Source organism: Drosophila elegans, unplaced genomic scaffold (assembly GCF_018152505.1).
Source record: "Drosophila elegans isolate 14027-0461.03 unplaced genomic scaffold, ASM1815250v1 contig_149, whole genome shotgun sequence".
NCBI classification, from domain to species: Eukaryota; Metazoa; Arthropoda; class Insecta; order Diptera; family Drosophilidae; genus Drosophila; species Drosophila elegans.
The window spans coordinates 4,331,762-4,345,296 of NW_024545513.1; the positions used below are offsets into that span (position 1 = coordinate 4,331,762).

Genomic DNA, 13,535 nt, shown 5'->3' on the forward strand with positions numbered 1-13,535 from the left:
TCCTCAATCGGCTGATCCTATCGAAGAGGCCCTCAAAGAGCCACCCAGTTTTCCGCCCACCCATTAAACTAATAACTCTTAGCTCTTGGGCCACGAACATTGTCATCGCTGGGAATCGCTTGACTTATTGATGGATAAATATACGTGGTCTGTCAATCACCAACTTTACATCTCATTAAGCCAAATGGGAATAAAGTTGGTATAGTACACTTTAATACATTACTATTTTTTTGTGTTTTCTATTAGTTTGATTTAAATGAAATTGTATACCACAATTTTGATGGGACTTGTAAAAAACTAAACCAACCGCCAAATTTTCAGTTTGAATACAGCAACTTATTTTGTACATATACTCAGGAGTATTTATAAAGAGCATTTCAATTGCCTCACCCTTTGTGATACTGCCCATCTAGATGTACACATCGTTTTCTTTGTCTGAAAAACACAACACGTGTCCTTGGCCAATTATCATGTGTAATCCTGATGAGCGATTTCAGACGGGTGTTTCATCATTTCACCAGTTTATCATTTCAGGAAAAGGCACGAAGAAAGGGCCCCAATTGTCTTGGGAAACACTGTCTAGCTTTTGCCTCCCCCCAAACTTTCTATCTGCGATTTTTAGGTTCAACGAATCATTTGTTGTGCGAACTCCGGCCAATGTTAATGACTCGTCGCCTTTGCACAACCCCTACTATACAGTACATACACGGGGATCCGTACAATATATAGACGTCATATAGCATACAACATTGAACTTGCTGGGGCTGTTGTCTTCTGTCTGCCTCGATTCCAATTTGCCAACCCATCTGGCCGGGTGAGTTTTGGCTTTCTGCTTTCTGTTTTGTGTTTTGTGTGTGCTTTGGGTGTTGGGTTTGTGTTTTGGCCATTGAACCTGATTCCCCGCTCACTAGAGACACCTCCCGATGTTGTTATAATTTTGTGTTGTTGTTTTTTTTTTTTTTTTGGTGCTCCCACACACCCACCTACCGGCGGTTTAATGTGCTGTCGACCTTTCTGGTGCACTAAGGCAAACAAGACAATTTTAATCGTGCATTAACCTGCATATTCCAAGGATATAACCATCCCACAAACTCCACAAATTTTAACCACTTAAACCCATTTCCAATTTTAATTAAAAGCTTTTCAAACAAGTTTTAAAAAACGAAAAATTAACGCTTCTATTAATTCTTAAGCTTTTGCAGAAAATAAAAAGAAATTTCTCTACCTGTACAAAAAACCAATTTAATTTATGCGCCAGCCCGATATTTATACGAAATTGCATTTCGGGCTAATTGTTTTCGAAACGCAACAAGTTTTATATAAATATTGTTATGAACATAAATAAATATATGGTATACATTTCTAAATTCCTGACTCTTGACAAATGCGCAATTTGGAAATGAATCTCAAAGTGGTTTTGGCCTTTTTCGACACTTCTTCTTGAGTTATGTTACGTTACTCGAAATACAAAGTCACTAACCTTGTGTTGGCAATATCTTTAGGGATGTCGGCACTTACTCGGAGATATAGTAAAGTTTGGTTGCGCAGACGATCGTTATAACGAGGTTTTACTCACCTGTAAATAAACAAATTAATGAACAATAAACAAACGTTTCACAAATGCAAACATTAACTTAAAGTCATTACAAAAAAGGTAGAATATATTATATTTTTGAATGCTGAAGCTCTCTGTTTAAATAGTTTTAAAAACAACTGAAAGATTGGTGGTACAGTGAAAATGAATTTGTATCTGGTGTGCGAATAGGCTTAAAGTCTCTTTGAGAGCATAAGAAAATGTAAAACATTTCTTAAAGATAAATTATTATAAATTATTTGCATTAAAATAATTGTATAATATACTTATTTCAAAAGGGGCTAAAAATTTAAAATGTTTAAATTGAACGCAAATGCTTGGTTTTTACTTTTAGAAAAGGTCTATAGTTCCAAATCAAATGCCAACCAATTATTTAACTAAATCATGCGATATCAGGCGAAAGTTCAATTACGTTTTGCATTTCCCAAAGCTAAAAACAACGAAAAAAGCTCTTATCGGTGTAACGAACCGAAATTGTTGCTTTAGCTATTGTTGTTTATATATTTTTTTGTTGTTGCTTACATTATTGCATACTTATAGCAGAGCGTGTGCGCTTTAATCGGTCACCGAAAAGGAGAGAGTGCGATACAATTTACCAAAAGAGCGAAAAATTAACAATATGCATATATCAAGCGAAAGTGAGAGCAACTTCTGTTGCAAAAAAAAACAACAAAAAACTCAAGGACGTCGGAAGGGGTTGAGAAAAGGGGGCGGGAGCTGGTGCAGGTACTTGAACTTTTCACTAGCTGCAGATTAAAAAAAAAAAAACAACCTTTGTCGCGCGTGTTTCTGTAGAATCAAGTGTTTATGGGTGATTGAACCGCAGCTTTCTTCACACAAAACTCACGAAACACACCCCCACCCACCACCCATTGCCCTGCGGCCTTGCTATCTCGGCTGCAGCGAAAAGTGTTGGGGTAGGCACTGAGTCACTGGACAAATATCACCACGGTTTGTCATCCCTTTGATAGTTTTTTGTTTTGCTGAGAAAGGGGATGTAATGTAATGTTTATAAAATTGGATTAGACGATTTTATTTAATAATAATTTAATTTTTGGAAATTATCTTAACATAATTCGCCACGATTGACAAATTGATATTATGACATCTGCGTTTCCCTGTTCCAAGTGAATTGTCCCCCAACAATTAATAAATTGCGAATTATCATCAATATGCAATGTGCCTGACGATCATGGTCCTCATGGTCTTGGGCCATGATTAAGAACAACTGCGAATTGTTTTCGTTTCATGCGAGCACTTCCTGTCTCTTTTTTCAGCGCCTTTGTTCATCTGCCACAGGAAGTAATTCCCCAGACACATAAACATATAAATATACACTCTATATATACCCTGCACTTTCGTGAAGATTACGTTTGTAAACACGTTTATGCGATTTTGCTGCAAAAAGGGAGGCGGGGTATTGGATATTTAATCGCCTGTTCGACGCGAAAGCCACCTGTTTGCCGAATCCCAAAACCCAAAAAGAGATCCCAAAAAATACAAATAAATTAAGATTAAGTGAAACCTGCAGCGGCTTATTAATGCGGAAATCGAACAACTCTGGCAGTTTTCGACCGGAAGTTGGCTTTTGCTTTATTGAATTTATATTTAATTGCCTTTTCGATTTTTAATCCTTCAGCGGCTGGATGAACGGATATCTATACATAGTTTAAATTATTTTCTCCATCTGAATGTCATACTTGGCGTATACGTAATAATCGATTAAGCTGTGTCTTGGAATTTTGAAAAAAGTTGGTTAAGTCACATAAATTGAACTTCTAACCAAAACTGGTTAATTCCTTTGAACAAATTTGAATTGTTTAAAGTGAGCTTGTTTTTAAAGGAGTAACCTTATTAATGGTCATACACAACGTATACGTAACGTTGTCTTATTCTTTTAAGGAATAAAAAAGTTAATAAGACTAATTGGAATACGAAAATCTTTTTTTTTTTCGAAATTTAAGAAAACTATCAAGGGAATGTAAGATCTTACAAACATTAAATCTAAAGCCTTTTTATTTTCATACTTTCTTACTTTTTTGCTGGCGGGGTTAAATTAAATTTGATCTTCTTTTAAAACTAACAGTAGTTCAAAGCGCTTTAAATTGAGTTAATCACTAAGCTCTTTGTCGATCATTAAATTAACAATGCTTACAAGCATCACAGTACTCTCCATATGAAACACATGCAAACGTTTGATTACTCGCACGAGTGTGTGTGCACTTAATGCGATTTACATTTCCGAGTTCTGAAGGCCAAACGAGTGAAATGCTTTCGCAGATATCAACAGAGCTTTCGACAATTGAATTCTACTGCGTCTTAGGTGCATTGAACCTATTGTTTATTGAATTTCGAGAGCTTTCGATATGGGGCGCTAAGTAGAAACTGCTGATGTTTTTGGCAAATGCCAATGCCATTGCCAAAAAAATCAAAAAACCAAAAACAAAAAACAAATGAACAAAAAGAGAACATTTCTCCTGCGCCCCTTAGCCACCATTTCGGGCATTAAATTCAACCTCGAAAACAAACTTTTCTTTCGGCGGCGAAGTTCATTGCCGTACTTTGACCTCGTAAGTGCGTTGCCTTGTCTCCCTCGCTCCTTTGTGATTGTTGTTGATTTTATTGTTGTTGCCGGCGCATTTAATGCATGTGATCATCATCATGACGACGACCATAATGATGATGATGATGTTGATGTTTTATTTTCCTTTTTGTTTTCCTCCAGCCGCAAGATTGATTCGAGTGGGATCATCCTTGACCGGTCAAGTCTCGCACTGTGCATTTTGCCCTGATAACCCTGGTCGATGGGTACAGTGGAACCACTTTTAAAGGAAGAAAGTAAAGAGCATTTGAATCATTTCCTTTTGAGCCGGTCCGTATACTTTACGAATTATTTAGCTAAAATTCGTACATTGTAATAATTGTACTTTTTTTAACTCCAAAAAGTGACATTCCACAAGTCTTAGCGATATACCCAGACGAAACTTTTAACTAATTTGCATGCCTTCGATAAGAACAAATTTTATTGAAATTAGTTTGAGAGTTTGTATACAAAAGCCTACAAGTCATCAATTCATGAGCAGGCAGTATCTTGAAATTACAATAGCTCTTACACAAAACGTTTTTGTTTACATTTTGCTCTGGAATTTGTTGAATAACTTCAGTAAACATGCTAGAAAAATTATTTTGCTGACCTTCGGAAGACCCAGATTTTTTGTTGCACTCGAAAATGAAAAATACTTTGCTATTTGTTTTTCACAAAGTTTTATTAAAGTATTTTTTTAAGGTTTAGAAAATAATATATGTAGCTTTTTCAAGGATATTTTTTTATTAAATTTGTTGGAAATGAAACAGAAAAGTAAAATACATTTTTAATTAAGGCTTAAAAGCTTTTTTCTTAATTTTTTGTATTCGTTTTGTTATTTAGTTATTGAGGAATATAAATAACTGCAAAAACAACTTTAACAGGCTAATAAGAAGATATTCAAAATAAAAAAAATTTAATTTTGAAGCTCTGAAAATTGTCATCTTTTGAGCTGGTGATAAATGTGTATTTTTCATCCTTTTTGCCCCACTGTGCGTATGGGTGGCAATCAGCTGATTGCTGCAAGTGTGCACAGCTGGTTTTAAAGGTAAACCCGAAACGTGTGGCGTACGATTAAACTGCATCATAACAAGAAGTGCACGCTAAATTAACAAGCAAAACAGCGCAAAGCAAAGAGGAAAAGAATCACAAACTCACATGTTGCTGCTGTTGATGTTGCTGTTGCTTCTGCATTGCACATATCGTCGTTAGTGGCACATATTGTCGTTGGATTCGTAGTGGCTGCCGTCGATCTGAATTTTATCCAAAACGGTCTGGAATTGGAATTGTAATACATTTTTCCCTGCTGCCTGTGAAATTGTCGATTGTAGTCGTTAATGATGCTGCTGCAGCCGAGGATGTTTCTGCTGTTGATGTTGCTCCTGTGCTGTTTACGTTGCTGTTGTTGCTCTTGCTCGGTTTTTCGCTTGATTGCTGCACCAGAGGGCGCCAGCATGTTTTCCTTGACTGCGATTTCCGCCAGCAGCATGTTGCTGCTGCCTTAGTGTTGCACCTTTATTTTGCTGCCTGTTGCAGCTGTTTGTCCACAATATATTGCTGGTGTCTTGCCCTTAAGCCTTTGTAGCTAATGTCGCACTCAAAATTGCTATTGGTGTTGCCGAAAATTTACTTGAAGTCACCACCTTTATCTGCAATATGTGATGGTACTGCCGTTTCACTTGCAATTGTCGCCTTAGTTGTTGCAACTTCTGGTTCTATTCGCGTCACTATTTCATCTGGTTGCATCAGCAATACTCGCATAGTTTGAAGTTATTTTCACCCAAAAATCTGTTCAGTCTCTTCAGTGGCTGTTACACTCACAGAAAAAACAAGTAGCACAAGCACGCAGAAAATACAAAGAGTTGCTTGTATATTTCCCGTTTGACGTCACTTCTCATTAACAATGAGCAAAACAAAAAAAATACTGATCTACGCAGCACTCGAAAGTAAATCCCAGGGCCAAGAAAATTGCACCAGAAAATGCGTTGCCAAATTGGGAACTCGCAAATTCAGCCGTCATTTGCACATTGAATTCACTGTCGTAAATCGAAAAAAAAAAACACAAAACATAAATGTGTTTTAAGTCAGTTTTATTATTAACAAGAATATAACGGTGAAATTAACGCTCCGCCCAACTGGTTTGACCAACAACAACAAAGTGCCCGCGTATGATTGAAGCTCAAAAATGGACTGCCAGCAATTGTTGCTGCCGCTTTTTTGCTCTGCCAACGTCGCAGTCGCAGCCACCAGAAAAGCAACAGCAATTTCGCTCACTCTCGATTTTCGATTTCGAGCGGAATGAACCCGCAGCCGTTGCTTTATGCAAGTGCCATGCCATATAGTCTTTGTGCATAATTCCAAGAATATATCAGCGCCAAAGAGTTCAAATAAGCAGGAGAGAATCGTGAGCATGAAAGTGGGCCATTAGCCCGACGACTATTGGATACCTGTTAGGCATATGACTTTTGAAGCAAGAAGTATGGAAATTATATGAAAGAATAGACATTTTCTATCTATATTAAGCCGATGAATAAATATTATGTAGAACAACTGTAACAAATCCTATGGAAAGTATTTAAAATACATCTCTATCTCTTAAATTGTTTGTGATGGTGGGGCAAAACCGACCTGGCCCACGAAGGAGGTGTTCTAAACTATTTCGGCATGGTTAAACATTATTTCGTGTTTCAATTTGCATTATAACACTTCATAAGTCTAAGGCATTTTAATTTTTAGATATAAACCTATATACCCTGCGTTGCATTAAATACAACACTCGGCTGTGCTCCGTAAGATACCGGGTATTATCATATCAGTACCTTCGCTGCCTCAGTCGACGTCGCTGAATTTGTAGAACAAAGAAAACCCGCCCGCTGACGCATGCCCCGTATCTCGAATAAGGCTTATATTGCGCCTAACCCAATTCGAGTGTCATCATCTGGTCATGGAGCCCAGTGTTAATGCTGCTGTCTTTATCCCCCGACCTATTGCCGTCTCTTTCGGCGGCTATCGACGCGACATTGGACGGCAAAGCTTTCACTCAGCGGTCCGCATCGAAAGCACGGTGGGTTTAATTTTGAAAAAAAAAAATGTTTTGGAGTAAATAGGACCTTTTGTAAACATTTAATTATGTATAAAAGCTTAAAAGGTCCCACATCTTTTCAGTAAATATGTGTAATTTTTCATAAACATTATTTAGAAACTTAAAAATAAAGAACGTAAAATTTTAATTATTTGAAAAAACTTACCCAATTCAATAATGTTACTGACTTCAATTAACACGTCACCAAACTATTACTATTAAAGTATTTTAGCACACCATTTTTTTAATTAAGGTACTCTCATTTAACAGATTAAATATATCGTAAAGATTTAAACGGCTTATAATTTGGTTTACAATATAATGTTTTATACCTTGTCAACACACTATATTGTAGTTTATAAAATGAAGTCACAGACACGATTTAAAATACACTTTCCGATTAACAAAATGTCACACTGCTCGAAAAGACCTCTCTACTTCGGTTCAAGAAGTCAACTGATCCTCGTTGGCCGCATATCTAAGTATTTATAAGGGGTCATGTCTGCCTGGACCGTCAAAAAAAGATTAAAAACACATTGTGACCGATAAGGGGTCGACCAGTAGTTATCAGGTAGTTAGAGACGACTCGTCGACGACCTGATTTAGGATCAATCCTGAGGAGAACCTCCCCACGACAAGCAGACGCGTGTCTGGCGGATTTCTCCAGGGTTTTACCTGCCCTCATATATGGTTTTATTGGCTTGTTATTTCACCTCGGACCCACTGTGCAGGTCAGCAAAAAAAGAAGCTTGAAGTTGTTAAATCTGGCTTTATTAAAATTTTGGGAAATTCTGCGGAGGTCGCGGAATTTAAATATACCTTTTTTTTTAATTTTTAGGTAGAGTCACACTTCTTTGAACATAGTGCTCCAGTTAAATAAGAAAGTTGTCTCTAATATCTTCTGAGTTAATAGTCCCTAAAACTATATTAGTTATTCTAGCTACTTTTAGCCAATTAGGTCACCACTGGTCAGCGGGCGTAGAACTTGGCTAGTATAAGCTTTCTGATTTTGCTTTGATTGTAAACTCGGCTGTCTAGCGTTTGATTTTAGCAAGTGCGGTTTGCTTCGCTTTCCGTTTTGTTTTGAGCTGAAGATTCTAAACAAGCCGACGAATGAGCGATATGGGAAAATTGGCGAGCACGTAACGCATTTTTTCCATATGCAATATGCCAATTTTAAGTGCAGCCGGCGTGCGAAGTGCATCTTACAATGCCAATTGCGTCTCAGCTTTGGGAAGCCTTTCTCAAGTAGGACATAAACGAGCATTCTTTACTCAAAATATATTGAACATGATCTAAGAGTTATAGTTTCGCCGTTTAAAGTCGCAAATCAAGCGAATATATTTTTGTTTTCATGCTAGACACTTGAGTCACATTTGAGTCTAAATAAAAACACACGAGAAAGATAAAGTAAATAAATACAAAAAATAATAATAAAGCCCAAGCGGAGTCGGCGAGATGCAAACAAATTATCTGAGCAACGAGAAAAGAGCACGAAATGGTGTCACTGTGTCGTGTTTGAGTTTTAAGATGGCAACAAAGAATTCGGACAATGGGTAAATACGTAAATACGAATGTAAAAAGTAGGGTAAATATTATAGAGTTATTTTTTTGTCACCCCTCTAGGGCCATAAAACACTTACCAGCATTTGGGGGGTGGAGTTGTACTGGAATTGGAGCTGAAATTGGAGCTAGAATTGGAGCTGGTTATCGGTATTCCCGCGGCACTTAACCCAGATCCAGAACTCAGAACATAAGTCAACTTTTCGCGATCCACTCGGTAAGGCGTTCGGTTATCAACTAAGCGGCGACGTGAGCTTCAGTCCGAGGAGAGGAAAAACATTGAAAAGTTAAAATCGGTAACCATAAACAATAAACAATAAAGAAACACAAAGCCGAGGGAAACGGATTAACAAAGGCGAAATAAACAGCTGCGGTAGATAATAATAATATGGTAATTAATGTGGGTCCTGATAATATATCATGAATAAAAATTAAATTAAACAAAAGTAAATCTACGAATCTTTGAATTTTGACTTTTGCAAAATACACTAAAATTTTCACCATGGCTGTACTTATTCAGCAGGCAAACAAAGCGGAAAAATTGATGAAATAAGTTAATACATCCCCATGCGGTTGATATTGAACTGTGTAGTGTTGGGATAGGTCAATATCCCCGCTTATCAAGTAGGGTTACCACCTTCCCATCGATTATTTTAATAGGGAACCCTTTTTGGGCAATATTAAGAAGGCTCTGACATAAACGTCAAAGTGAAAATGCAGATTTTCCCATCAGCGAAAAGGCTAAGTCATTCCGTCAGTGAACATCAGCCAGTGAAAACCTGAAGTGTTGTCTGAAAATCATTTAGTTTTTTGATCTAACATTCCTTTAAAGAATTTAAAACTTAATTGGTTAAAGATGAATCGTCCTAAGGAAATCAAGAAACACTCAAGTGTTTGGGTGAGTTTAGTATGGTTTGGTTATTGAAGTTCATGTGTTAGGTGTGGTTTTCCTTTAAAGATGCGCCAAAGCTACGCGGATGTGTTGAGGGACCCCAATCCTTTCACTTCGAATCCGAATCCGAATCCGAAACCGGTACAGCGAGCTCCGGGGAACCCCATTCAGAATGGCCAGAATGGGGGTCCCAGGCAGCCGAATCCATCGCTTTTTATGGGTCCCAGGCAACGGAATCCCTTGTCGTTTCGTCGTTCCTGCGACCAGGCCATGGCCATGACCCGCAAGTTCCGTCAGCATTCAACCAGCTCGAACCAGGTGGAAAATGAGCCCTTCTTCGCCAGCAACTTGATGTACTATCCCCATTTGCCGCAGCCACTTTGGGTGGGCCGATACCAGACCTATTCCGACATCAAGGAGGCCTTGTCCAGCGGCAACCTCTCCCAAATCAGGCTGCCCTTGCCGTCCGAGTTGTCCCAGTCTCGTGGTGGCAGTTCCCAGGCCCCTCGCGTGCCCGACCTGCCCGACGAGCCGCCCAGTCCGGCGCCATGTCGCCGCTACTCGATGACCCGCCGGAATGGCGCCTGCACCGGGACAGCTCTGGCCAACATCATGCTCACGGCCAAGAGCCACCTGCTCCGCCAGCCATATCCGGAGTTCCAGCTCCAGATGCAGAGGCAGTTGCAAAAGCCGGTGCGGGATCCCCTCCTGGCCCAGTTCCAGACCCGCAGTGAGGGACACGTCGGCCCTGAGCCCATCGGCTTGGGTGGCAGTCTCCTGGAGGCCAACGGCTCATCCCAACCCTCCACCTCGGAAGCAGCTCAGAAGCAGGCCAAAAAACCCAAGAACTCCAAGACCTATTCATCGGGGTGGACCTCTACGTCAAAGAAATGCAAACAGTAGTATCCTTGTACATTTAATGATAAATTTTCAACATTATTTATAATAAATGTTCCATGAACAATATATTTTAACTACATTTTATGGAATGACTAAGCTATTTCCCAGATTATCTTAAATGGAAATTTAATAATAAATTAACAACATAAATTATAATAAATATTTTATGAACAGGCTGAGAGCTTACAATTTGCTATTTTCTGCATTTCTTACTTTTGGTTGTTATCATAAAAAACAACATGAATAAAAATAAATATTCTATAAACAAAGTTAACAATCTAGGATAGTTTAATTACAAAACATGACATAAGCCATTTGCAGGATGTTCCTATAACTAAATTCAAAATAAATGTGAACTATTAAATAAAATTAGGATAGTTTCGTTTTATGGCATGACATAAGCTATATTAAAGTTAAGTACAGTATTAAAAAGACGTGCTTCAATAGAGACAAATAATCATATATGTATTAGGTAGTAATTTGGTTTTAAATTCAGTTACAGTCAAATGGGCATTAAGTTGGGGCTCCCTGAAAATTGGTTTATCTTGATTGCGTAATTTCCCTGATCTAAAGAATAATACAGTAATGAAAGAGAAACTAAACTCTAACTCAAATTCAGCAAGGTAAAACTATAATTAAAACAGTTAATGGTCGGACAAGATTTGGATATTACTAGACATTTTTTACGTCTGTTAGCAAGCAGCTAAGTATTAAATTGAATTATTTTTATGTAAATCAATATTTTCCTGAAAATAGGTTTGAACACATAGGACAATGCATAATGTGAAAAATGTATTGATTAGCTTAGCGTTTGGACCATGTACTTCATCTCGCTGATAGCTAATCCAAAATTAGGTGCCATATCTCCTAATTCTCATCTATTGATTATTATGGAAGCGCACCCATGGATCACCCAAGTGCAAGCCACTATGACTAGTTATTTTTTAAGTTTGGGGACTTGAAGTCCCGATTGGCAGTCAACTTACAGCCTGAAGAGGGGTCGTTTAGCTGTGCTCTTGGAATCCAGTTCCAAAGTTGCCAATTGACAATTAATAACCAGCATTTGGTTCAAGTTTATTGTAATTTTTTGCGCAGCAGCAAATTCACGAATGGCCGGACTATCTCATCTATATTTCTATCGCAATCTCTGACTTTGGCGGCGTGCCGCTACGCTCCCTCTCTTTCTCACTCCTCTTCGCGTCCCGCTCTGCCATTCCAGAAAAAAAAAAAAAACATGACAACAGCAGCAGATATGACATGAAAAGCTAGGTAAACATTTGTTGCTACTTGAGTTTTGACACAATTCGAGGGCTGCAAGTGGTTCGGCCCAATGCGATTTAGAAATTCCCTATATACTATAGGTCTGCAAATTTTTTTTCTATCCTTAATGTCTTATATATCGTAATTTTTTTTTTATATATCTTTAGTGTAACCCTAGTATTTCATTAGTTGCAATTTGTAAGCTCTATGGAGCACATACCTTCCCAAAACACACTTAATGGTCACAGTGTCGAGAATCGCAATGTTTATCTTTCGAGGTATGTCGAGTTACGATCTTCAGATAGGATTGGCTGGGAATCAATGTTTACCTAGATTGTTCCTATTGTTTCTGCTATATTGTGGTGGTCAGCGAGTTATGCGCGCAGTGGAAGTATGTGAAGGTTTTGTATTTGCCTGCTTAGGGCTGTGCAAACAAACAGATTGCGATCGTAACGCCGTAGGTCATACTGTCTGCCAGATTGTCATTACTTTTCCAGTACATATATTTCCCTTGTCCGTAGAGTAAAGGGGTATATTGGCTTATTCGATAAGTATGTATATGTATATATATATTCCATTCACATAATCGTTAGATCACGGGCACTTAATTCAATTGCCAGGAATATGTCATAAACTTTTGCATTTGGACAAAAGTAATGAGCCAAAAAGGGGTGCCCGAACCTGCGCACTTTCCTATTTACAAAAAAAAATACTACAATATGCAAGAACAACATACAACATTAGTCCTGAAAGATGTATATTTAACAATGTTTTCTAATGAGCTCGTGAATTTAACATTGCCAAACATATTCTTATTAAGTCTCAATAAGTAGTGTTTAAATTGCAAGCCTTTATAATCATTTATGTTGGTTTCAGCTGAAAATCAGATGAAGATGAGATGATGCCTAAGCCACAACATGTCGATTTGATCTTTGATCCCATATGTTTGTTTCCCACCAAAATATGTATATCTATATCTCATTCTCAAGTCGGCGAATGTCGGCGGTCAGCTTTCGTTTTCGATTTCGTTCAATCGCATTTGATAACCCCGAAGACCCCGGTCGCCGTGCGCCCCTCGGAAACAGAATCCAGATTCCAATAGCCAGAATCCGCGATGCAGATACCGTGAGTCCTTAGTGGTGGTGCACCATTGCCATGGCCACTCTATAGCATAGCGCTTTTAATTTTAGATCGCTCTAATCGATCTTCAGTAGTTCAATGCGTCATTTCAGATTAGTTCGTGGCGTAGACACACCACCATAAATCCATAATCCCATAGTCCCGTAATATTTTTAATCGGAAGAGACTGCGAATTGTGGGGTCAAGAGCGATGTCCAAGTAGTTCGATTCGGAGCAGACACATGGGGAACTAATTAGACGGCGGCCAGACGCTATCGTAGGTGATCGGTGATCCGTGAGTATTTAAATTCCATTGTTGTCAAGTTCGATCCGGATTCGCACATATAGTTTCATTTTGATCCATTAGCTGGTGCTCTTATGCAAGCGGTTCGGGTTTATGTAGAGCTCAGATCGATCCATTTGGCACATGGCCACGTAGAGGAGCTTCTTTTCGCGTCAAACCTGAAACCAATATCGGACAATATAGCCATTTAGCACGAACCCCCGATCATGACGCAATGTCTATATGCATCGCTATATG

General features: G+C 38.4%; 2 protein-coding genes across 4 annotated transcripts in view; one reads left to right on the forward strand and one right to left on the reverse strand.

Annotated features, from left to right (window-relative positions):
- Positions 1–9,000, reverse strand: part of LOC108136242 — a 36,772-nt gene extending 27,772 nt beyond the window's left edge. The window contains exon 1 of one of the 3 annotated variants that reach the window (XM_041707147.1): positions 8,904–9,000. Coding sequence is in view for 1 of the 3 variants with exons in the window: in XM_017257278.2 (XP_017112767.1) it covers positions 5,337–5,667 (331 nt within the window). In the remaining 2 variants the exon portion in view is untranslated. Of the gene's footprint in view, positions 1–1,480; positions 1,571–5,336; positions 6,357–8,903 lie in introns of those variants that run through there. The other 2 variants (XM_017257278.2, XM_041707146.1) reach the window with 2 other exon arrangements.
- A 564-nt stretch (positions 9,001–9,564) lies between these two features.
- LOC108136164 lies at positions 9,565–10,703 on the forward strand. Its single transcript, XM_017257161.2, has 2 exons — positions 9,565–9,721; positions 9,782–10,703. The coding sequence occupies exons 1-2, from the start codon at positions 9,680–9,682 to the stop codon at positions 10,616–10,618; spliced, it is 879 nt and encodes a 292-aa protein (XP_017112650.1). The 5' UTR covers positions 9,565–9,679; the 3' UTR covers positions 10,619–10,703.
- Positions 10,704–13,535: the final 2,832 nt, after the last annotated feature.

Bases quoted from the DNA above. Each gene is read 5' to 3' on its own strand.
- LOC108136164 (XM_017257161.2), top strand. From the start codon at position 9,680: ATGAATCGTCCTAAGGAAATCAAGAAACACTCAAGTGTTTGG. The intron at 9,722-9,781 runs GTGAGTTTAGTA...TTTCCTTTAAAG, and splicing joins AGAAACACTCAAGTGTTTGG to ATGCGCCAAAGCTACGCGGA.